The sequence below is a fragment of the Protopterus annectens genome, chromosome 8.part0, assembly GCF_019279795.1.
Source record: "Protopterus annectens isolate FY-2018-M chromosome 8.part0, PAN1.0, whole genome shotgun sequence".
In the NCBI taxonomy this organism is placed as follows: domain Eukaryota; kingdom Metazoa; phylum Chordata; order Ceratodontiformes; family Protopteridae; genus Protopterus; species Protopterus annectens.
In genome coordinates, this window is record NC_056741.1 from 1,600,465,213 (window position 1) to 1,600,490,435 (window position 25,223).

At 38.9% G+C, this 25,223-nt stretch overlaps 1 protein-coding gene across 1 annotated transcript in view; it reads left to right on the forward strand.

Moving 5' to 3' along the window:
* ADAMTS8 (ADAM metallopeptidase with thrombospondin type 1 motif 8) overlaps positions 1-25,223 on the forward strand; it is a 412,058-nt gene that overhangs the window by 266,797 nt on the left and 120,038 nt on the right. The window contains exon 5 of the mRNA XM_044081137.1: positions 21,089-21,387. Coding sequence (XP_043937072.1) covers positions 21,089-21,387 — 299 coding nt within the window. The remainder of the gene's footprint in view (positions 1-21,088; positions 21,388-25,223) is intronic.

Here is a 25,223-nt window from a genome sequence, read left to right on the forward strand (position 1 = left end):
CTATCCAGCCATGTGTAAGCATGCAGTATGTGAAAATGAGAAATAGTTCACTATAAATAAACAAGGAACAAGACTACCTACTTTAGTTAAAAAAAATAAGAAACAAACAAACAAATGCATCCTTTAATACAAAACTGTGCAACTGAAAAAAATAGAGGCACTTTGCTAAGTGCTGTAATGCCCTTCAAGGGTGAGGATTTAGAAAAACAACAGATCGTCCAGGAGTAGGAAAGCTATCCAAGTGTGGCATTAGGCTTCAAAATACCCCTGGGAAGTATTTTATTTTATTATAACTTCCACTATCTCAGACATTATTACTTTCATAGTAATTTTCATCATTTTGAATATGTATTTGTTAATTTTACTTCCCAGTTTAACAGACATGTTGGTAAAGGATAATAACTATATATATATCTCACAAAAACAGTTGGAATGACTTAGAAGTCGTCTAAAAACTTGATTAAGAAATGCAAGTAAGCTGAATACTTGCATGTTCCCACTGTGATGATATGAGGTAGTGCCAGCTGTGCCAAAGGGAATAGGGCAGTGTATGTGTAACATATGCCAGCATAGGTAGCTGGAGTTTTGTAAAGAATTATGTGTCATTTGACTATCGAACTGATTTGTACAGATGCTTGTGTTAAAAATGTATCAACAGTGGGTCCTGCTGGACAGATGATAAAATATATATATTCTAAAAGAGGATACTGAAAGGGAAGGGGTTACGCTCAGCCCAGCTAACCTTAAGAAATATAGCCTGAAATTAAGTGACTTGGTTTAGGCCATAAAGATTGTATCTCACAGGTCTGAATGTAGCTAGAGACACAATGTCTGTCAAAATCCTGGACAGGGGTCCTGCTCAATTGTCCTTAGTGGTGAACTAATTGCTACCCTGGGGTGCCAGAGAATAACTTGTTAGTTTCTGCAGGAAGGGTGAAGTTGTTGGAATTGTTTTATAGCTACCAGATGATGTAATAAACCTTAGCTAAAATTCTATGCATGTACTGTGACAAATCAGTGCCAGATCTTGGCTCAGTTTCTAGTGAGGGGGGTAGTGTGGGAACCACATAGTCAGGAGGCCAGATGTGATGTCATTCTGTAGCCGGCACTGAAATTGTATTTGAATACTAGTGAGAGATATGAGGTGCACACTCTGTTGCTGGGACCTGACAAAGACACTTATCCACCTTCATCTTGCCTTGCTTTAGTAAGTAACTAGGGAACAGTAATTGTTCAGCCAGTTAGAAAAATATAGTGAGATTAGCTAAATGTATTTTTTCTGTATCTGTCTCTTTCATCTGTGCTGTTTTTATATTTCCTGTGACTGAATCTCTGGTGTTTATTGCAAATAGTATTTTCATGTTTTCTTTTTATTATTTATTATTAAATATATCTAAACCTTTCATTGTGGCTGGTCTTTTAGAAAATATTCAACCTTTGAGAGTACTTACAATTATTTAATGGTGCTGTGGCTCCATGTTCCTGAAAGTCTTGCTGCTTGGTTAACACTACCATTTGTATAAGTATTCATTTTAATAAGTGTAATTGGGTACCCTTGTAAGAGTCTTAAAGTAGCTAGCTTCCAGTGTTCTGGTGGCAGTGAATCTTCCTTAAAGTCTGGGTGGTGGTGTCAGAGCAGGTGTGTGTGTGTGTGTGTGTGTGTGTGTGTGTGTGTGTGTGTGTGTGTGTGTGTGTGTGTGTGTGTGTGTGTGTGTGTGTGTGTGAAATCCAAATCTCAAAAGAGAGTGTGTGGGACAGCTACTTTGAACTGGGACACTCAGAGCATTTATTTCACAGTGAGGGTGGTGCAGGACTTGTTTTGGAACACCCAGCTAAGGACTCAACTCTGCAGTGGTCAGTGGGAAGTCTTATTTGGAACCTGGAGAGAAACCCCAGCCCCAAGACTGCAATGTGCATTCTCTGTGTGCTCTTAAAATTTGTACTTGGTGCAGAAGGTTGCATCTGAAAATACTGTGTGTATCTATGTTTCTCTGTGAACATTTCCCACTAGTGTCAGTGGTGAGGACTGAGGCTCCTTGATCACTGGCCAAGAGGAGGGATGTCACACTCACATTTACTTTGCTTACTGCTCAAGACTATACCTATTGCTAACAAACAAATGCAGACTATCTGATCTGTGAACCCTGATTTCAAGATACTAGTTCCATAAATACTCAAATACAGATACACTGAAAGCCACAAATTTAGACCCAAATCTTGAAAAGCAACAAAAAATGTGAAAACCATTTTCTCATGCAAATTATTTGAAAATTTACAAAACAGTACAGTGCACTTAAGTTCTACCTCAGTTCTTGCAGCATACAAATCCCAGTAAACGAAATAGCACATCCAGTGGCATAGATGAATAAAATCCTGACTACAGCTCCTGTGACCTGAGTTTGACTAGCAGCTTGGGCACTTGACAGACATGTCAGTGTGAATGAGTGGGGCCCATCCTGAAGGGAGGTAGGGAGGAGCAGAACCAACTGCATTCACTGCCATTATCCCGTGAAGAAGAGGCAGTGACAGAGATGGCAGCCTGGGGGTGGACATTAAAATCCCCAAACAACTAAGGACTATATCCTTCACAAATGTGTAGCAGTATACATTTTCAAGAGGACATTGTGGTCCACCAAAATGATGCAGTTCATGCTTTTTTATAGTTGATTTTTGCCCCTTTTCCTGCTGCCCATCAGGCCTCTCCTTGATCAGACTCCATGGATCAGTACTCTGATGCCCACCCCACTCACACATTCCTTACTTAAGTCAACTGAGGTCACTGCAGCCTGGTGGAAGGAAATTTCTCCCAATGTCGCCACTCCCCAATCAGAAAAGCTGTACTCTGATATCAATAACTATTCCTGTACAAACAATATCCATTGTATGAAATTATAGCAAAAACCCCAAATGCACTACTGAAAATGTATCTGTGACTTAGTTACTGCCAAGGTAAACTTTTACATATGCATGAGAAGTTTATAAGAGAACATCCAGAATATGGCCCTGAAATCCAGGCTGCTGCAGGTAAAGCATAAACTGTGAAGGAAGCATAGATGTTACCAACAACTTTACTTTCACTAAGCCAATATTTGTTAACACCTTTATTAAATTATCATTTAAAACATAGGCAAACACACATTACTATAAAAGAAAAACTATATTATCATGTTTCCATTTGCATACATTATGCTTCACATATATTATTTTTTAATAACTATCATCAGTCCAACATTACCTAAATTGCTCAGTTCTTCATTTCTTACCTTCCCCAAACCTCTCTCCTCCTTAACGTTATTCTGCATGTATTCTTCCCACAGTTTCCATTAATGTCTGTGTAATTTGCTCCTTCCCTTTTCTAAAGATCTAATTTTCCTTTCTTTTATCTCTGGTAAAACTCTCAATACTTCAAATACAATCAGTTTAGACTTTGATTTCCATTTTCTTATTGCTGTTTGGTAGCCACCAGAATTAAACTTAACAAAGACTTACCATGTCTAGGCAATATAATACGTGTCACAGCTCAAAATAATAATTTTTCTTGGTTACACCCATTTACTCACCCAATATTTCTGAAAGAGTACTCTGCGGGGAATTTTTAAAATCTACCAACTCATTAAATTCCCAAAATATATGCTCCCAGTTACCTCTTTCTTCCCCGCCACATATCCAGCATTTGATATCTACCGGAGGAAAATTCTTTGAAGTCTACTTGGGGTATAAAAATACTTATGCAAACACTTCCATGCAAAAATCCTAAACATTCTGCACTTTGTTGCATACTTGGGATCCATACATATGTCATCCCATTGTTCTCTTGCAAATTGCTTATCTAGTCTCTCTTTCCAATCTTTTCTAACCTCCTCTGATTGTTTCTTATAGTTATGCAATATCTTACATGCCCTACTAATTATCCTTTTTTAACAGGAGCTATTTTTCTACATTCAACTAAATACTCTACCTGAGCAGGCCTTTCACTTAGGATTCCTCTATCCCTTTCTGTTTGCCTGTACTCTGATATCAGTCATTGGTAAGGAAGGCAATCTCTAGCCTGCAATCCAAATGTCTTCTTGGGCTCATCCCATTCTATTACCTTTCTCTGTCTAATTGTTTGCTCCCAATACCTTGGTACCTTTGCTAGTTTTATCCAGTAAATTCTTTCTGCTCCCCCCTCTTTTCTATTCTCTGTACCCATAGTTGTAGTCATTACTATTGGAAAAAATCTCCTTTCTCCATTTTTGTGTTGGCTTAGTTCTTAGAATACTTGTTGCTACTTTATGAATATAATTTTCTATTTGGTTGTTATTATTGTCCTTGAGGATATGCATCCAAAATCCCATTTTCTCCTTAATTCTTGAACTTCCACTCTGCTTTATCATCATTTCTTTCCACTTTAAATTACAACCTTCTGCTTGTATTATGTATATGAGCCTTAATTGTTTAGCTATAAAATAACCCTTCAAATCACCTTTTTCTATTGGATGGATCACTTTATCCCACTTAAATTGTGCGTTCTTCGTTAACCAGATAAATTCCTTCAACTCCCTATTAATTATTGACCAGTTCTCTTCTGGTTGATAAAAGTTTTCCTGACCTATATATAAAACTAAAGGGACTGAAAACATTTTCACTGCTTGCATCTTACTATCAATATCCATAAACAAGTGCTTCCAGTTTCTCAGTTTTTGCATTATCTTTTGTTTAGTCTCTTTCCACATATCCTTCGGTGCCATAGCAGAAGCCTTTTTAATCCATACTCCTAATTATTTCATCATATCATGTCCTTATAAATATGAGTTATGCTGAACCCACCTTTATTTTATTTTCATTCATTTTATATCCAGAAAAGACTTGAAACTGTCTCAAAATGTTCCACAACACTGGATTTATCAGGTACAAAATAATATAATCTGCAAATAATGCCAACTTTTCTTGATTACCATAGCAATGTATCCTTGAAATAAAAAAAAAATAAAATAAAGCAAATTAACAAAGGGAAAAGTAAACACCCCTGCCTTGTTTCTCTGTTCAGACATAACTTATCAGTGAGAAACCCTTCCACTTTAATTCTTGTGTGTGGTCCTTCATATATCCTCCTAATTAGCCTTATTATTGTGTCAGAGGACTGCAAATAGTTCCACTGCCCTACTCGTAACATCCTATCTTACTCTGTCAAATGCTTTCTCTGCATCAAGACCCACCAACAACAGCAGTGTTTTCTTACATTCTGCTTCTCTCAAGATCAACATTGTTCTGTTAATGTTGTGAAACGTTTGCTTCCACTCCACATTGATTCATATTTATCAGTTTTGGCATTTTTCCCCCTCCTTTGAAAATTTGTTTAAACAAAACCTTCCAGATCTTTATCATTTTCTTCCCTCCTAACTTCCAAACATCCAAAGGGATGCCATCTGTTCTTGGCAGCTTTCCTGCAGATTGATTATATATCATTGTTTTATCTCATCTCTTGTTCCTCTTATCTTAACTGTTAACTGTTATCATAGGTTCATAGGTTCATACTAGGCTATCTGCCCTAGGGCATTTATAAGCTTAGCCAGAGTAAAAGTTATAGGTTCATAGATTAGTACTAGACTAACTGCCCTTGTGAGCCATTTTAAGCCTAGCCAATTACCCCCTGTGAGAATCAAACCCTCCACCTCGTGTGTATAAGGTAAACACCTTAACCATTACAACACCCTCTCACACTTTCTACCTCTAACCTTGGCAAACTTAAGTTTTCCATAAATATTTCAATTTGTGCTCTTTTTTGAATTCTACCTTTCTCTGCTTTATACAAATTTTCATAACATTTCCAAAATATGTCTAATACTTCTACAGGATTTTTGGTAATTTTTCTTGTTACAGGCTACCTAGGTTTAGTTACAATACTTTCTCCTTTCTTTTGCCTAAGTTGTCCTGCTAAATGTTTTTGTGCTCTGAAGTTATTATTAAAAATAGTTGATTAGCAGCAATCTTTCTTAAATCATGTGTATTGCCCAGATCATCATCACTACCCCCTTTTCCCATTTTCTACATGGGGTTGGGGTGTCATGTCAACTATTGCTGTCTCTCTCTCTCTATTCAATGAGCCCATCCTGGACAGACAGATCAGCAGAGCCAATGTTAAGCATATTATCCAGTTACTCCCTTATTTTCTCATTAGCACTCTGCATTTGCACCTTTTCTTGTTCTATTATCTTCACCTCATTCTGCAATACTTTGAATTTTGTCACCCCCTCTAAACAATTTGTATTACTTCTTAACCTAAACTCTTTCTTTTTTATGTCTACCATATTTTTAAACTCATTTTATCTCACTCAGTAACTTCTGAAGAAATCTCTGTCTTCCCTAATAATGCTTGAATAATTCCACTATCCATTCCCAGAATTCCCCTCTTTTTAATAAGTAGGTGGGAAAAGCATCTGTCTGCAGTGGCAGTTGGCTTAGAGGATATAGCATGCTGTTTCCTGTGGTCCAGTGGTGCAAGATATGATTCCCTCAGCTTCCATTGCCTAAATGTGTGACTCTGAACAAGTCAGTTAACTAGTCACTGCTCCTTGGCCAAGTTTGAAAAAGGTCCTTGGAGATCAGTACTCTGCCACAGAAACAAATGCAAATAAATAAATAAAGCACCAGTGTCTCATTTTTACTTCATAGCACTTGCTAGTTTTTATTGGTGTATGATCTTGAATAGTTTTTGGATATATATCAAAGCTTTCAATTAAATGCACATGTTCCTGCTATATCATTTCTATATAATCTAACCCAGTTGTTGTACTTTGAGGAATAATTTTTAAATTTTGTCTTGAGTCCCTGCTACTGAATTCTCATCTTCCATACCAAATGTTTTCATAAATGTCTTCAGAAATCTGCACCCTTTTCCTATATTTTCCCTTCTAGATTCCCCAGATACATTCTCACTGTTCCAAATCATGTTCCAGTTTCCACTTATAAGTACTATTCCCTGCTGAAAGCTGATTATTTATCCCAAAACAGAATAGAAGTTTTTGTTGGAATATAAATATATACCAGTTTTATCCTAATCCCTTGCCAATAGCCCCTTACTACCATAAATCTACCATTATTATTTTTTTCTGTTCTCTCAGTATTGGAGCATCTCTAGCAGTTATTATAATTACTCCTCTTTTCCTTTGTCCTTGATATTCTGATGAATGCCAGTCCTGAAATAATTTTGTTATTAAAATCACATGATAATTTATTTCCAAACGTGTCTCCTGCAGTATTACTATTTGCACTCTGTATTTCTTAATACAATTCGGTACTTCTTCCTTTTTGTCTATATATGTAAGGCCATTTACATTCCAAGATAATATGGACAGTATAGCCATTATGATAAAAAGTTATTGTTCCCACCTATTATACATTACAATTTTTGAATGCATATTTCAAACTTTTGTGTTGCGTACACACACTAAAGTTTTGCAGGCTTATTTTTTATACAGTTGCTTCTTGTCATCTCCATTTGAACCTATGTCACTGTTTTCAAGAATTTTTGTTTTAATGAAAACCCTCAAACAAAAAACTAAATCCATTTTCAGAGCACGCCATGGCCTATTAACTTAAACACACAAACTATGTACATCTTCAGAAAATAAAATGTTCACTTTCTTTACATTACTCTGCTATTTTATTTGATTTGATTTGATTTGTCGACTAGGCTAGACTGCTGAGCTATCCAGACCATTCTCAGTCTCCATCCTGTAACACAAAGTATTTAAAGCTGAAGGCTAATAAACAGTTGTAAAATACAAAGAATAACCCTCAACAATGCAAATCTTCAAAAAATAAAAACAAGGATATAGCAGGGACATAAAAGGAATAATTCACAACAGTACAATGCAAGCAATAATACATAATGCAGCTGGTAAATACATAATGGTTGTGGTAATGTCAGCTAGAAGGATATAAGAAAGAGTTATGTTTAAAACAATGTGTGATTAGACATCCCTTTAATGTCACAATTGCTCGGGTAGCTCTGAAAGAGTACTATCAAACTTCTTGATTCTTGGAATTTCATTTCCCAGTTCCACCCTGTTCACCTGTCAGGCAGCAGTCACTTGATATAGCCAAAGCCATCAGCATTTTTTAAATAATTTTATTTAACAATTTCCAATTCAAGTAAACCAATATCCTTTAACATTCAGACCCAAGTAAATCTAAAATGAGTAAGCATTAAGTACCTTATGTATAAAGCATATATAATGGAGAGTAATTTCACCATATTTTGATATAGATGTTTTTAACACACAGTAAGATGTTGACTACAATAAACATGCCACTTTTACATCTAACAACTATAGCATGCATCACAATAAAGAAAAGAAAAGTGAATGGAGAAGAACTATGCATGTTGTGTAACTACCCAACTAATCATAAAACCACTAAGACCCACATACCAGTGTCCGCCATCATGACCTCAGCAGGTTCTAAGAGTAGCAAACTGAAGCAGGATAATTTTTTACTGGCTAATCTCATTTCTGCCTAGTATATTTGATTCACCAAGCAAGCACCAACAGTCTTTTCTTGCAGGAGAAATAACAAGATTTCGAGCACCTGGTAAGTTACCTTTTTAGCGACCATCTCTGCTAACAAAAGTAAAAAGAGTGAAGGTTTTGAAGAAGGCAGATGTGAACAAACCAAAAAGAAGACCATGTGCATCCAATGTTGTTGTAATAGCAGGCATGGGATTATATTGCTTCTCCAAATGATCACAGAATTTCTCCTGCTTTGGACATTTCCACATATCAAGTGTCCAGGATCTCAAATTCTCTGTATTGCGGCATCTTTAGCAGTAAGGAATGGCTGACAAATAGATGGTGGGTCTATATTAGATGAACGAAAGTTCATCTTAGTGAACACTCACATGAGCAAATATTGCGGAACTCGAAACCACAATTGTGAGATCACGGTACAGTGAGGATGGGAATATTTGCCCTTTCCTCACTGTAGTGCGATCTCGGAGTGGGAATATATATTTAGCAGGGGGGTGTCAATTGCAGTTTCGAGTACCTGGATATTCGCTCATGTGAGCGGTCGCTAAGATGAACTTTCTTTCATCTAATATAGACCCTAAATGGTAGCTAACCTTTCAAGTGTTTAAAAGAGACAGGAAACTAGGGTGTCTAATTCAGTAGGCACTTGGGTCTACAGAGTTTTCTAATTATATTTAGAACAACTGTAATGATATTACTTTCGCACACAACATCCAATCCACTAGGACAAAATTTCTGGATGTTTTAATTTATGTAGCTAATGAGTCCATCCCAGCTACAATGTATAAAAAGCTGATATTTACTAATAGTTTTCTGTATGCAAGTAGTGCTCACCCAGGGCATGTAGTGGACTCTGTTTCCAGTGCAGAGTTCCTTAGAGCTAGGAAATTATGCTCAGTGGAACATGAATTGATACACTGGAGAAGGGGTTGGCATAAGGCTTAAGCTTTTCGGCAGTCTGCAAACTGATAACTATGCATTCACCTATGAACACATTGCACAAGACATTAACATTAATTCAAAGAGTTATTCTAAGATGACATGGTTAGAGACTGTCACACTGGAGCTTCAGGTCAGACATAGTGCTTTTATATCAGTTTTAAATCAATATTTTTAAGATGAAAAGAGAGAAAACGATCAACAAAGGAAGTGGCTGGGTGACACTGGGATGGGAGTCAGTGGGAATGTTGTTAGTGAATCCAGTTTTAAGGAAGAACTGGTTGATTTTGAACAACTTTGGTTTGCCTAGAATTCTCTTTAACTTCACTGCAGAATTTTTGGAGACTAGATACTTGGTAGGGTTGATTATCTTGATCATTATGGAAAAAAACGTAAAAATGCCGAGTACCTTTAAAACTACAGTAATACAAGACACTTGGGAATTACGTAAAAAAGACAAACTACTTTAATAAATTACAGTCTGGTAACAAGGAGCTGGGAATTGGTATCATGATTAAGGTGTTTACCTCACAAACATGAAATACAGGGTTTGATTCTTATTTGAGGGAAACTGGCTAGGCTTAAAATGTCCTATGAAGGTTATCTAGCTTAGTACTTATGAATCTGTGAAATAATCCAAAACAGTTCTGGCATTCCATTAGTGAACTCATAAAACTGGCATACAATCTCTATAAAAAACAAATTACAATATTTCCTGTAAAATAAATACCCATTTCCTACAAACAGCAGCATTACTAATGCAACAATGATATAACAGCCTTAATAGGCACAAATGCGCCAATTTCTGGCTCTTCTAACCTATGCCTAGTTTTAGCTGGTCACATAAAAAAGTTTCTGAAGAAATTAGAGTTAAGTTAACCTTTCTAGTTTCACCTAGTCTGCAGAGTACTTCTGCACTGCAACTGAATCTTCAGCATATCGAGTCAATATTTTTTCGAAACAGAGCTACACAAAAGCAATATGCACTCTCTTTATGGAAGAAATCTCACATAACTGCTCTTGAGGCTGGGGCTGGCATAATGGTTATGTTTTTTACCTTGAGGACACAAAGTACATTGTTTGATTCTAACCTTGAGTCACTGGCTAGGTTTAAAATGGCCCTTCAGGTCAGTTAGCCTAGTATTCATCTAGGAACCTATGAACAAAGGTGCCATATCAATACATTTATCAGACTACAGACAGCAGGTATCCTATCATCCGTCTCAAAAGTTCTTGAAAAATGCACACGCATACAATCCTAGGCTGTCTGATAAGAAAAACAAATCCAGTCACTCTTACTCAACATGGCTTTCATCCAGGTCACAGTACAGAAACTGTCCTAGTTATATTTCTAAACACAACATATCAGGAAGAAAAATCAAGGACAGGTGGTAGTTTCCTCTTTCTAGATCTCTTTAAAGCTTTTGACACTGTCTTTCACAATTTGCTCTTAAATAGAGTTGCCATCCTAGATACAAGTAGGCATAGACTAAACTGATTTAGAAGCTAGGTTCATAGGTTCACAGGTGTGTACCAGGCTAATGGCCCTGAGGCCTTTACAAGCCTAGCCATAGGATTACACTGGCATAGTGCCACCCGACCTGAGTTCCCAGTGCCTCTGTCAAGTAGAGTCACCCCGAGGTGAATTTTCTGTTTCCCATCCACTCATCAAGAGTTCTCTTGAAGAGGGCCAGTGAGGTGCTCTGTTTGACGTGTATGGGAAGTCTATTCCAGAGCATGGGCAGTCTCTGGGTTATGAACCTGTCCCTCCAGCATGTTCTGTTAATTGTGGTAATGAGGTTGAGATCTCTGGAGCATGTGGTGCAGAGGGATTGGGATTTCTTTAGATGAAGCATTTCTAACAGAGCTGGGTCAGACATGGCTTTGTAAGTCAAACAGAGATCGCCTCTAAGTAGGTGATATGAGACAGAGAATAGTTGAGATTTTTTGAGTCTGTCCATATAGGACAAGTGTTTAAGGCCTAGGATCCTCTTTGTGAGGTACTTTTGTGGCCTCTCCAGTTGTTGCAGGTGTCTAGTGAGGTACATGCCAAATGGGGCATTGTACTCAATGATTGGCCTAATGAGGGAAGAGTAGAGGGAGACAATGACCTCTTTCCTCCTGGATGCAAAACCCTCAGTAATGAGATGTGCCACATAGAAGGACTTTCTGACCACAGTGGCAATGTGGTGATCAAAAAAGAGGTTGCTGTCAACCTGTGTTCCCAGATCTCTTATAATGCCTTCTGTGTTCAGTGGACTACCATCAATGTGGTAATTCATGGGAACCAGGTTTTTCCCAAAGGGGATGACAACACAATTTTTGGCATTGAGCTTAAGGCCATGGTTCTGACACCAGTCGTTGGTCACAGTGAGGCCATTCTGTAGGATGTCAACATCACTTGGGGAGTTAATAATAGCTCCCAACTTGCAATTGTCTGTGAACTTTGTCAGCCAGAGTCCCTTCGTGTTGGCCTGGACTTCAGAGATATAGATACCAAACAGGAGAGGACCCAGGACCAAACCCTGTGGGACTCCACTCGTGACTAATCGGCAGTCTGACTTGGAGTCAGCTACTTTCACACTGTGGCTTCTATCTGTGAGCCAGTTTGCAACCCATCTACTGATATAGGGGTTGATGCCAAGCTTAGTGAGGTTTTCTATGATTCCTGAGTGGGGTATGGTATCAAAAGCCTTGGCCAGATCAAGTTAGGCTGAATGAACCACCTTGCCTTCATCCACAGCAATGGTGACTGACTGAAAGAAGTCGACCAAGTTGAGCAGACATGATCTACCCTTCACAAAATCAAACTGTGTGGGATCCAGAGTTTGGAGTTTCCCTATATCCTTGTTTATTAGATCCATGATGGTGTGTTCCATAGCTTTGCATATCAGACACGTCAGGCTAATGGGGCAATAGTTCGCAGGGTCTGTAGTCGCTCCTCCTTTGTGGAGAGGGATGACTGTAGCAGTGTGCCATTTGGCAGGGACAAAGCCTGAGCTGAGGCTGTGATTGAACAGGGCACACAGGTGAGGTGCCAGTTCATTCTGTAGTTCATGTAGAACACAACCAGGGATATTGTCAGGTCCCATAGAAGCTGTATTCTTGGCCTTGGATAGTGCTGTTTTAACCTGTGCAGCAGTTATACTGGGTGCCTAGCAATCTACTGATATTGTGATTGGTCTTTTGGGGGGGCTAAATTTGGCACTGAATCTGTCGGCCAGTATACTGGCAATATATGTTGGTTCGGTATAGTAGATACCATTGTGCAGTAGCTCAGAGCAAATCTGGGTATTGCAGTGGAGATTATTTACACAACTATAGAAGGCCTTGTGGTTGTCTTTACTATCTGCTGCAATTCTGTTTTCATACCTAGCTTTAGAAGATTTGATGAAGGATCTCAACTTTTTGTTGAGGCAGATAAGAGAGTTTTTCCAGTCCTGGGACTTCACCTTATTCCGCATCAGTTTCCTCCTTCTGTTGTAGAGTTTTTTAATGGCAGGGGACCACCAGATTGGCGTCCTTTTTTGGAGGAGGGTGTCTTGGTTCTATTGGGTATGGCAAGATCCATGCATTTGTGTACCTGTTCGTACGGTGCATTGGTGTATGATTCTGCGGTCACTCAACTATTCTACATTTGCTGTGAAGTTAGCCACCTCTGTTTTTAGGATCGCAAAGTTAGCTTTGGAGAAGTTTTTCATGATGGCTACCTTTGCTGGTGGGGGGATGTGTATTTCCAAGATGATTAGTTTGTGGTCGGATCTAACCAGGGAGGAGCTGACTATTGGTGCAGAGCAACAGTCACCCATGTTAGTAAGATCTTAAGCAAGTGTGTTCTCTGGTTAGATACTCGCTGTACTTACCAAGTCATAACAATCAGTGTTCTTCAAGGGTCAGTCCATTAGCCTTTTCTTCTCAATATATTTATCAATAATATGCATAAGGCAGCAGTAAGTATGCAGGTGGTTCAACAATAACGTGCTTGGTTACAGCATTATTTCAGCTCCAAGCTATAAAATAAAACTATTTTCATACTCCAAAAAATGGCTAACAGAATCACATTGCTAAATTACTAATAAAGCATAACTAATAATCTTTTACCTAAAAAGAACCCGTACACAAAATAAGGTTCAAAAGTTCATCTATAAGAAACACTACAATCAAACAGCAACCCATACAAAATTAATGGGAGTGGTCATAGATCATTAATTCAGATTTGATCATAACATGGAGTATTTCTTACATAAAACTAAAAAAAAGCTCCGAATGTTACAAATAAAAAAAATCCTATCTTACAGAACAAATCTTTACAAGCAACCGCAAGTCTCCTTCATGGCTTGCATCAACAGTTTTCCTAACACTGGAAAACTCTGTTACACCTTCCTGCACCAGTGTCATAAGGAAACAAGACCTGACTACAGCCCACATTCGAATAATGGCTTGCTTGCTTGATGTTGCAGGCAGAAGGGATGAACATGTGAACTCTGGGAAAGGGATGGTGGTACCTGCCCAGCTTGCACTATTGCTCTGATGACAGGGCCTCAACTGAAGAGCAGAAGGCCCAACATGACAAGAGCAGCCAGCATCAAGATGATATGGATATGCCTGGGATTGTTCGTCTGCTGGTGGTAGGTGTTTGCCTGGTCTGTCTGAGTTGGAAAACACACAAAAGGGCACTACATATTGTTTTATACTTCTGTTATATACTATGCCTGTACTTCAGCAATTTAAAAAAACTGTATTGTTTGCTGCTGTTTAAGTAGTTAATTGCACTGTATTACATTGTATCTGTTAGCTATAAGGATGTTGTAGGTAGTTTGTGATATCTTGTTACACCTGGGCTCCAAACCAGCATTAAGAATGTGTTTTTCTGCACCCTTGTGGCAGAAGTGTGCTGATCTACTGCATTTAACTGTTTTATTGCATTAATTGGTGCCTTTTGACTATTTTTTTTTCTGTTTGTGCCTGCTTCATTATCTGCACTGGTTTTGCACTGTAATATTGCTTAAATAGCAAAGACTAGATGCAGACTTGCTGAATCTAGCCTGCTTTTTATAGACCTGAATGCAAATCCAGCCATTTTATATTGAGTAGGGTTCCCCTGCACCCTTGTGACAGAATAGTGTGGGTATAGCCCTGTTTGTGCTGGGGATTGCTGGAGGAAGGATCATTGTGTGATTTCCTATTGGCAGACTAGTTTAAAACTGTTTAATTTTGCCTGTATATAAGCCTCCATTTGCATGTAGCTGCGCGCCACATAATGGGGGTTAGCAGTGCCTGTATAGTAGCAAACTACTAGAAACTACTTTTTCTCTAGGCATTTGTCAGTTGAACCCTCCCAAGCTTCCCTGGTGCACTGCGGACAACTCAACTGAGCAGCATCACCACACTCCTTCACCCCAAATCCTCAACAGAGTAAGCCCCCTTGTTTAGTAAGTGAAAGTCCTACATCAAAAGCTAATCAAACTTGCCCACTCCCCAACTAGTACTTATGATTTAACCTGCTACAATGGACAGCCAGTTTCCCAACATTTCACCAGCTAGCCTGATTGACATGGGCATCCTAGGGAAATGTAGTAATTGCCTCATGTATACTGACAACGACTTGCTCCTAAAGCAAACAAATACAGTATGTGAGAGATGTAACTTTACCATGAAGCTTTAATCAATCCTCTCATGTAAGAATAAACAAGACATCAAGCAAGTTGTTAGCATACACACCTCCCCTCTCACACAAGACAAGTCACATAGACACACCTATGAGGAGGTACTCACTAAGAGCCTACCAAAGGACCACAGACCTCCCAAACGCAAACAGATCACACATACTAAACATGAACAGACCACGCTTTACATAGCACCACACATACAAGTGTCTCAACAAATAAGGCAAAACAAAACCTAATGTCGTGGTCATAGGTTATTCCATAGTGAGATACACAGATATCCCCTTCACCAGCTGGACAAGGAGAAAGTCACAGTTAGCTGCCTGTCAGGTGCCAGGATCGGTCAAATCACACATGCAATCAAGTCACTCAACAACAATTACTGTTATGACTCTGTCATAGTACATGTTGGAGTGAATGACGTGAGACATACCTCTCTGGACTATATGAAGAGAGACATGACTGAACTCTCAGATTGTGTGTCCCAGGCAGGTATGTCCCTAGCACTAATTAGCATTTTACCTTCACCCAGGATGATGTCACAATACAGACAAAAAAATGATTTACTTCAACAACTGGCTTAGCTTCTGGTGTAATTTCAAGGGGATCCAGTATCTCTCAGCCTGAGAAGACATGGCCGACAGACCATGCTGCTTTGCCAGAAATGGTCTGCACCTGTCTCCTCTAGTCTTTTGGATACTGGGAAAGACACTTGCCTCCCCCATAGTGCCTTTTTTAGGCAATGTCAAAACAAAAAAAATCAAGAAATAAAGTTAATCCACTCGAGACAAGCTCAAGGTTATGCTGCTTAATGCTAGGAGTCTCAACAGAAAACTGCACTCCCTGAAAGCACTGCTCACTTTGGAAGATGCTGATATCACTGCAGTCACTGAGACTTGGTTCAAGGCTCCAGACAGCACCCCGGCCATATACGGCTACAATGCTTTCCACATGTTCAAAGCCCAAAATGAGTGTGAAAAAACATAAGATGGAGGTGTATCTATCTTCATTAAATCCAGATACACCTCATGACCGGTTAAACAGTATGACTCTCTAGAGCTGCTCCAGGCACAATTAAGTATAGGTAAAACACCCTATCACATCATCGCTAGCTACAGGACCCCCACCATGAACCAGGTGGAACACACCAACTGCCTGGACTTGCTAGAATCCCTCCCTCCACAGCCAAACACTTTGGTCATTGGAGATTTCAAGTGTCCTTTCATAAATAGGACAACATACACAAACAGAAATGTGATCACCCTGAGGTAGCTGGACTTTATTAATTCAAATGCTGTGGAACAGCTAGTCTGTACCCTTACAAGGGTCTCGAATGTCCTGGACCTGGTAGTCTCCAACATGGGGGGGGGGGTCAAAGCACTACGTCCATCCCCCCCTCCGTATAGTGCCTCCCTAGTGAGGTCAGACCATACATCTATCTCATTTGAAGTAAAGATCAGACTGGACACCCCCACAGGAGCAAACAAACTGAAACATTTCTCCAAAGAAAACTTTAACCTACTAAGCGGGGGTATAAAAAGTTTCAAACCCCCCTGCTAACACAGCCAGCTATGACACCTGTGCAGAAGAGTACACAGATGTCCTGTGTAGACATTTAAACAACTGTATAGACTCAGCTGTACCTGTCAGGATCAAAACCAGGTCCTCCCAAAGAAACAGGCCACCCTGGTGGACCGCAAGTATAAACAGGTTACATAACAAAAGGAAGAAACTGTTATCCAAGAAAAACTGGGAACTTACTCACCAGAGGAAGAATACTCTCCACAGCTTGAACAAGCAAATCAAATGTCTTGTAAAGGCCGCTAAAGCCAATTATGAGGCTAAATTATTATATCTAGCTAAACCATCATAAGACTTTTTTTAGCTATGTCTGAAATTTTAAAGGGAATGCCCAGCTATGTGCCGAACTGACTGTGGATAGTACTACTCACACTGAACCAGAAGAAATTGCCAACCTGCTGGCAGGCAGATTTGGTGCAAATTTCACTCCCATTCCCACCAGACACACCCCAAAGCATCTCTGTCAACAGTCCACTACCTAGCATCTCCAAAGAGCAAGTAATATCCACCCTCTCCAAGGCCAAAAAGACAGCCTCCATGGGACCAGATAACATCCCAGGCTGCTTACTAATCAATCTAAAACAAGACCTAACTGAACCACTTGGCACTGTCTTCAACCATAGCCTGAGCACTGGCTTTATTCCAGCAGAGTGGAGAGCAGCAACAGTAATCCTCTTACACAAAGGAGATTCATCAACCCACCATGAGAACTACATACCCATAAGCCTAACCAGCCTTATCTGCAAGGCCATTGAAAGAATCATCATGGGCCTTATCAACAAGGACATAGGTGACCTTCAAACTCTTGATGTGACCCAGTTTGGCTTTGTTAAGGGAAGATCTTGCTTATTAAACCTAGTACACTTCTTCAGGAATGTCAACAAAGCCCTGGTTGAGGACAAATCAGTACATACCACCTGTCTTGACTTAGCCTAGGCCTTCGACACAAACCCCCACTTAGATTACATTGAGAAACTCCCCCAGCTGGGTATTAGCCCATAAATCACTAGATGGGTAGCAAACTGCCTCACCAACAGAATGTATACTGTCAAAGTTGGGGATCCCACCTCCACCAGTATACCAATTACCAGTGGTGTACCACAAGGATCTGTGCTAGGCCCTCTACTATTTGGAATCTACTTTGCGGACATCCAGGCAAAAGAAGATGGCCTGTGGTTTACCAGATTTGCAGATAACTGCAAACTAGGTGCAATTATTGAGTCTCCCAATGACGTTAACATATTACAAAAGGGGCTAACCCAGACTAATGATTGTTGCCAGAGTCATGGTCTAAAACTAAACACAAAAAAGTATGTCTCATATCCCCTTGGACAAAGAAGTGACCCCTGCAAATTACATTAATATATTGCACCCCCTAAGCTCAAACACAGTGGTAAGAAACTTGGAAACACAGGTTGACAGCAATTTAAACTTCAATCACCATGACTCCACAGTGGTAAGGAAAGCTTTCTACATTGCGCATCTCATAAATAAGGGCATTGCATCCAAGACTAAGGATGTTATAACTCTGCATACTCGACCCTCATTAGACCACTTATTGAGTACAATGCTATCTTAGGCATGCACCTCACTAGACACCTGCAACAACTGGAGAGACCACAGAGGTTTCTAACCAAGAAAATTGAGGGCCTCCAAAACATGACCTACTTGGTAAGATTGAAGTCCTTGTCTCTGTACTGCATATCCTACAGGCTGATGAGACCTGTGCCTGGCGTACAGAGAGATCTCTGACCCTGTTGTAATAGAAATGCTGCATGTTGCAAATAAACTAAAACAAGAGTCACTCCCTGCAATGATCTCTACCTAGCTTGTGACATAAACAGAACATGTTGGACAGACAGATATGTGTCCCACAGATTGCCGCTCCTCTGGAATAAACTCCCACTTCACATAAAGCAGAGCTCCTCAATGACCCTATTTAAGCCCAACTTTGACAATTGGATGGGGGACTGAAAATTCACCCTGCGGGTGGCACCTATGCTCTTCATGGACAGGGGCAGTTGGTGCTAATCACTGATTCACTTTGTTAACAAAGACCATCTAACCATGATCAACTAGGGAACAAGGGTATTACATGTCTGGACTTGTTAAGGCACTAGGGCCATTAGCCTAGTAACCTCCTATGAACCTATATGTGTGTGTGTGTGTATATATATATATATATATATATATATATATATATATATATATATATATACATATATAGATGTACACCCACCCACACGTCTATGTATATATATATATATATATATATATATATATATATATATATATTTATAAAATACACACACACACACACACATATGCACACACAGAAGAGTGCCACAGTGGTGCAGTGGATAGTGTTGTCACCTAACAACAAGAGGTTCTTTGTTTCGATTCTCGGCTGGGGTGCCTTCTGTACATTGCCTGCATGTCCTCCCTGTTTTTTCATGGGTTTCCTCTGGGTTTTCCAGTTTCCTCCCACATTTCAAAGGCATGCAGTAGGTGGTATTGGATGTTCTAAATTGGCCATAGGCGTGAATGTGCATGCGAGTGTGTGGTACAGAAGAACAGCCATAGCAGGGCTAGCCACCTGGCAGTGTGATCCTTGGCTCTAGATGATTGTCACTGTTGAAGTGACACCCTGAACCCATGTGCAAAAATGGGAAAAAGTGGTTGTGGATATATATATATATATATATATATATATATATATGTGTGTGTGTGTGTGTGTGTGTGTGTGTGTATAGATATCGATATAGATACAGGTATTTACACTTAGGTAAACACACACAAAACATGCAAATACAAACTGAGAAAAGATAACCCAACAAAGAATAGCAACTCTATATGTAGGACAGAGTCATCTATTGAAAATAATCAAGAAGAAGGGCAATTAGTTGTTTTCTAGTTCGGAGAATGAAATGCCTAACAGTTTAATACCAGGTTTGTCATATCTGAGTCTTTGAAGGCTATTATCAGTAGCTGTTGGGGGGAGTGAGGCTTGAGCAATGTTTTGGAAACAGGTAGGATATCTGGGTGATTTGATGAAATTCAAGCAAAAGTATATCCAGTTTGTTGCTAATGCTTCTAGAGTTAAGATTGGCTGTATTTAACAACGAATATGGGAATTGCTTACACTTAACAATGGTATCAGAACATGTCAGAGATTTGGGATGCATGGCTAGGCTTAAAAAGGCCTTTGTGGTAATTATTTATTTTACTTTTGTTTACTGGGTTTGTCCAACTGTATACATGCCCATTTTCAGTGGAGGCCCGGGGAGAAAAGCTCCAGTTATACAGTATAATAACAATATACAAAAACATTGCATAGCATTTAGACATTACAATAGAAGCACCAGACATTTCAAAAACAACATATTGAGACAATATAAGGAAAACTTAGTTAGGCAGTGACATTAGTATAGAGTAATAGTTCTGAGTTAACAAAAATAGGAATGAGACAGAAGCATAAAGTTAATAGGATTATAGGTAACTAGTGAAGAGAGACAAAGACTAGATGGAAGGGGTAGTAGTAATGAAATGATAGTAAGTGGAGATATATGGTAGAGAATAAAAGTATGTTAGTGTCAGATAGTTTGTAAAAAGGAAAGATAGTTAGCCTTAGATTAGCCTAGTAAACACCTATGAACCTATGGAGACATGCCACAGTGTTACATGGGTAGCAGGCTGGATAGTGGAGTGCTGTGTATGCAATGGGGTTCAGTTCAGTGTCACTTTAGACAAACAAATAAGAAGAAAAAATTACATAAATCTGAGAAATTTCTACAGAAAAAGTGTGATTTGGTGAGGTCTCATGTAGGGGAGAAGGGAAGTAAGCTGAACATGCGATAATGGTGGAGAATGATCGCGCATACTGGCAGGAAAGGTAGAGCGGGAAATGAAAAAAAGAGAAAAATAGATTAGCAATACACACTGAAACACAGTCATTGGCTGAAATAAGACAGGCACTACACACTGAAACACAGTCATTGGATGAAATAAGACAGGCAGTACACACTGAAACACAGTCATTGGATGAAATAAGACAGTGGGGCAGAATTAGGAGAACACATGTGGAGCAGAATGTGATACCTTGGAGTAAATATAAAATGTGAGAGCTTTGAAAGGCCAAGCATCTTGTGTTCTTGATAAGTCTTAAATTTAGAAACCTATAAGCAGTGCTGTGATAGGCAGATGCATTAGGTGGGAAGGTAAGTTAAAACTACAGGTTCTACAAATATCTTTCACTTAATAATCCTTTTCTGTTGATTGTTAGATATTTGCACAGTTGGAGAAATGTTTTTTATTCAGAGGAAACAGTTAATAAGTAAAACTCTTGTAGCGAATAGAACTGTTTATTTTATTTTTCCTTTTGTTTTATTGTAGGGGACTGCCTACTGGATGCTCCCACTGAATACAAGGCCTTGCCAAGCAGTCTGCCTGGCCTGGCTCCCACCTACAGCTTGGACAGGCAGTGTCAACAGATCTTTGGTGAGGATTATGAGTATTGCACAAACACCACTGATTTGTATATCTGTTCTCAACTCTGGTGTAGGCAGGAAGGACAGCCGCAGTGTGTTACCCAGAATTCCACCCTCCCCTGGATAGATGGTACTACTTGTGGACACAATATGCTGTGCAGGGACGGTTTGTGCATGCATAGAGCAGTGGCCCTACAACCAAAGGTAAGGAGACAACAGCTGAAAGTTTTTGCCTTTATCCATCTTTTATCACAAAATAACTGACAGACAACTTTATGAATGAGAAATAAAGTGTATTCTAAGAAATAAATTGTAATTAATTTATTAGGCACTTTAGTGGTATACATTGTATTACATTAGCTGACATAAAATTGAGATTTCCCTGTGTTCTTCACGTTTTGTTTTATACTATAATAAGAAAGAAAGTGTACTGAAAGTTTTTCAAATAAAACTCAATGGAAAATGCTGGGTTTTCCTTTCTATGACCTGTTGCTGTAATTTTGTGTTATGTTGCTGATTTAGTAGGAAATATAATGCTTTGTCTGATGTCAGCCGACCTTAGGCATAGGCCAACTAGGCGGCCGCCTAGGGTGCCACTGTAGTAGGGGAGCTTTTCCAGTATTTATTTGGTGTAGGTAGGCTAAGATGGGGGCATCAGGTGGTGTGGTGGGGGTGCCGTGGATCCCTTTTGCCTAGGGCACCAGTTGACCTAAGGCCGCTCCATGTATAAAAATGGAAAAAAATAATGAACAAGCACTGGAATCTGTCTAGTTCCTACCTGACCAATATGAGTGCTGAGGAAAAAATAGAAAACATAAAAAATAGCAGTCTTAAAACTTTGTTGATGAGCTCATTCACAATCATTTCTAAAAGGAACACTATCTGGATTTCACAATTTTTGGAAATTATTGTGACTGAGCTCATCAACAAAGTTTCAAGACTACTAGTTTTCCTGTTTTTTTATGTAATACCACTTGTTTACTTGCAAAACTTTTTAAGCAGTGCCAACATAAAATATCACCATGCGGTTCTCACCTTTTACAAAAATGATTGCTTTATAATATGTAAGTCCATCACAGACACAGTATTTATATTTTAATTTCATACAGCTTTCTAATGATTTTCTGATATGCTGTAAATCCATTAGGGATTGGTCAGAGGATGCCTTGTATGCCAGACATGGGTCACCTCTTAGCAGTCTGTAAGATAATGAGCATAATTATAGGGTTTTATGGAAGTCCACTTATGGTAAATTGTTTAAGCTGAGTATCCTTTTTGTGGAGTATCTCTGTGGGTGTTGTAGCTGTTACATATACCTGAACAAATACTTGCAAAAGGGGCACTATACTCAGCCTTAGAGCTGAATAGAGGGGAAGACAATGACACCCCTGAACCTAGTAGCAATCTCCTTCATAATAAGCTCAGCGAAACAAAGCCACCAAGTAACTCCCAAATGCCAAAACTGGAAAAAGCAATGAACAAGCAAATAACAAAAACCAGTAAGGCAGCCATGCTAGAAATGTACTTTAATAAAATAATAAAAAATGAACAGACAAATGGATGAGCACTTTCGTGTGGTGCACGCTTCTTCAGATCCTAACGTAGCAGTAACTCAACATCTTTTTATAAGACAAACCATCCTATCACAAAAAAACAAGTGAAACAGAGGCTATCTCTCTTTACATATTAAGTTTATGTCCACTCAAAGCAGGTTTTATATTAACATTGGCATTAATGCCTGGATATTTGTGAGCCTGTAGTTTCAGGATCCAGTGTAACTCAGCTTGTTCTAAAAATTATTGCTATCACCCCCCCACCCCCACCCCAACAGTACTAGAAACATGCTGCAATACTCTAAAGCTAAAGCTGTGATCTAGTTGATCAATAATATGCTTGGCTAATGCATTTTTAACATTGGTTCTAATCTCATATAGATGCCTAGTTACCCTGTCCCTTAGTCTTTTAATTGTTTTACCCACATAAAAGCAAGGGCAGAGGTCGCAATTAGCTAAATAAACCACTTGTGTAGTAGTGCAGGCAGCATAAAATCTCGCTATAAACCTAAATACCATGTTGGGGTGAATAAACGCTTGTTGCTTAGTTATAACCTTACAGATTTTACAATTTCTACAAGAGAAGGTACCTACTCTATTCCCCCTAGGTTCTTTAGGTTGATTACAATCACATAATAACTCCTTTAAACTTCTGTTGAACCTGTAAGTAAATGTGGGTACCCCTCCAACAATATCAGCAGTCCACTGATCTCTCATAAGGAAATGCCAGTTGTTATTGATAATACTACGTATTGTGTCTATGTCATTGGTATGCCTAGCAGAGGTCTTAGAAGGAATAATTGTGGCCTGAGTATCACTGTTAGTAATATTTGAAGGATACTTCTTATTAACCAGTTCCACCATGAATCTTGTCTACCAATTTTTCATTGTAATCTCTACTGTAAAATAACCCTGTAAGTGTACGTAGTTCTCTCTTTCGATCTTCCTCCCTAGTACATAGTCTAGATAGTCTGTGGAATTTCTTTTGACAATATTAGGGAAGACATGCCTAGGGTGCATATTGCCATTAATTAACAGCCCATTTCTCTAACATTCTTTACAATATAGAGAGGTAGTGCGATCTCCATTTAACTCTCTTTTAAATAAAACATCCAAAAAAATTACTTTCCATGTATGAATACTTAAAGGTAAATTTTAAAAAGTTAGTGGTAGACTCTAAATTAGAAACAAAGTTACATAATAAATCCTCCCCCCTGTCTATAATAAAAAGACGTTGTCAATAAAACGTCTATAAAATATTATATGGCCTGAGAGTTCATCACAGAAAAGATGCTTGTTCTCCCAGAAATGCATAACCAAGTTAGCATATGAGTTTGCGCATGAGGTGCCCATAGCGACACCCCATTTTTGCAAGTACAATTGTTGGTCAGATATAAAGACATTATGCTCTAGGATCAGATCCAAAAATGTGCAGATCAGATTAACAGTATCATTAGTAAAAACACATTCAGTAGTTAAAATTTCCCTTATGGCTTCAACACCATGAGTATTTGGAATAGCTGTAAAGAGATTCTTCACATCTAAAGTAACCATCAAACATCGAACATTGTCTAAGCCATGCAAAAAAGTCAGTTAAGTCCTTTAAAAGTGAAGAGTATCCTTTAATATTATAGGTAACCTGGTCACAATCTGTTTCAATTTAACCTCTGCATATATAGACAAGGCTTCTGTAGCCAAGCCTCCACCTGCAACAATTGGTCTCATCGGTTTAAGGGAGTCTTTATGAACTTTAAGTAGTCCTTTCATGATAGGTATGATTGGATGAGGTACATACAAACAATGATATAATGATTCATCTACAAGTCTACACATCAATAAATCATACAAATTGTCCCTTATGTATTGTAAAGTTCTTTGCATGAAAGAATAGTCTACGCTCTGATAAGTTTCGGCATCTTGCAACAGTATAGACATAGATTCTAAATAGTCAGTCATGTTCGTTACAACAACTGCACCACCCTTGTCTGCAGGTCTTATACAGAGATCCAACCTAATTTCGAGTTGACTCAAGGCTTGTCTCTCAGAGAGACTTAAATTATAAAAATTATTTTTATGTGGAACACTCAAAGTATGATATAAATCCTCTTCACAAACTCTTACAAATAAATCAATGTGAGGTGGCAACTGAGGATTAAACAAACTCAGTCTCCTGTGCATTCGCATATCAGTATCTGAGTGTGCACCAGACAGAAGCTGTAATGCTATTATGCATGCAGACTTTCTTAAATCAATTAGTATATCACTTACTTTAGCAGATGTTGCTGGAATAAAGGACAAACCTTTGTTCAAAACTTTAAGTTCCGTTGTGTTTAACATATAGTCTGAGAGATTAACCACTAGGCCATCCATTTTCATGTTCCCCTGCTAGGCAGAAATCTCCCTAGGGAATGTTTCCTCTTCTGCCTCCCTCTGCTGGTGGATCATTTGCTTGTGCTCTTCCTCTGTTGGACTGGTAGAGGTAAACAA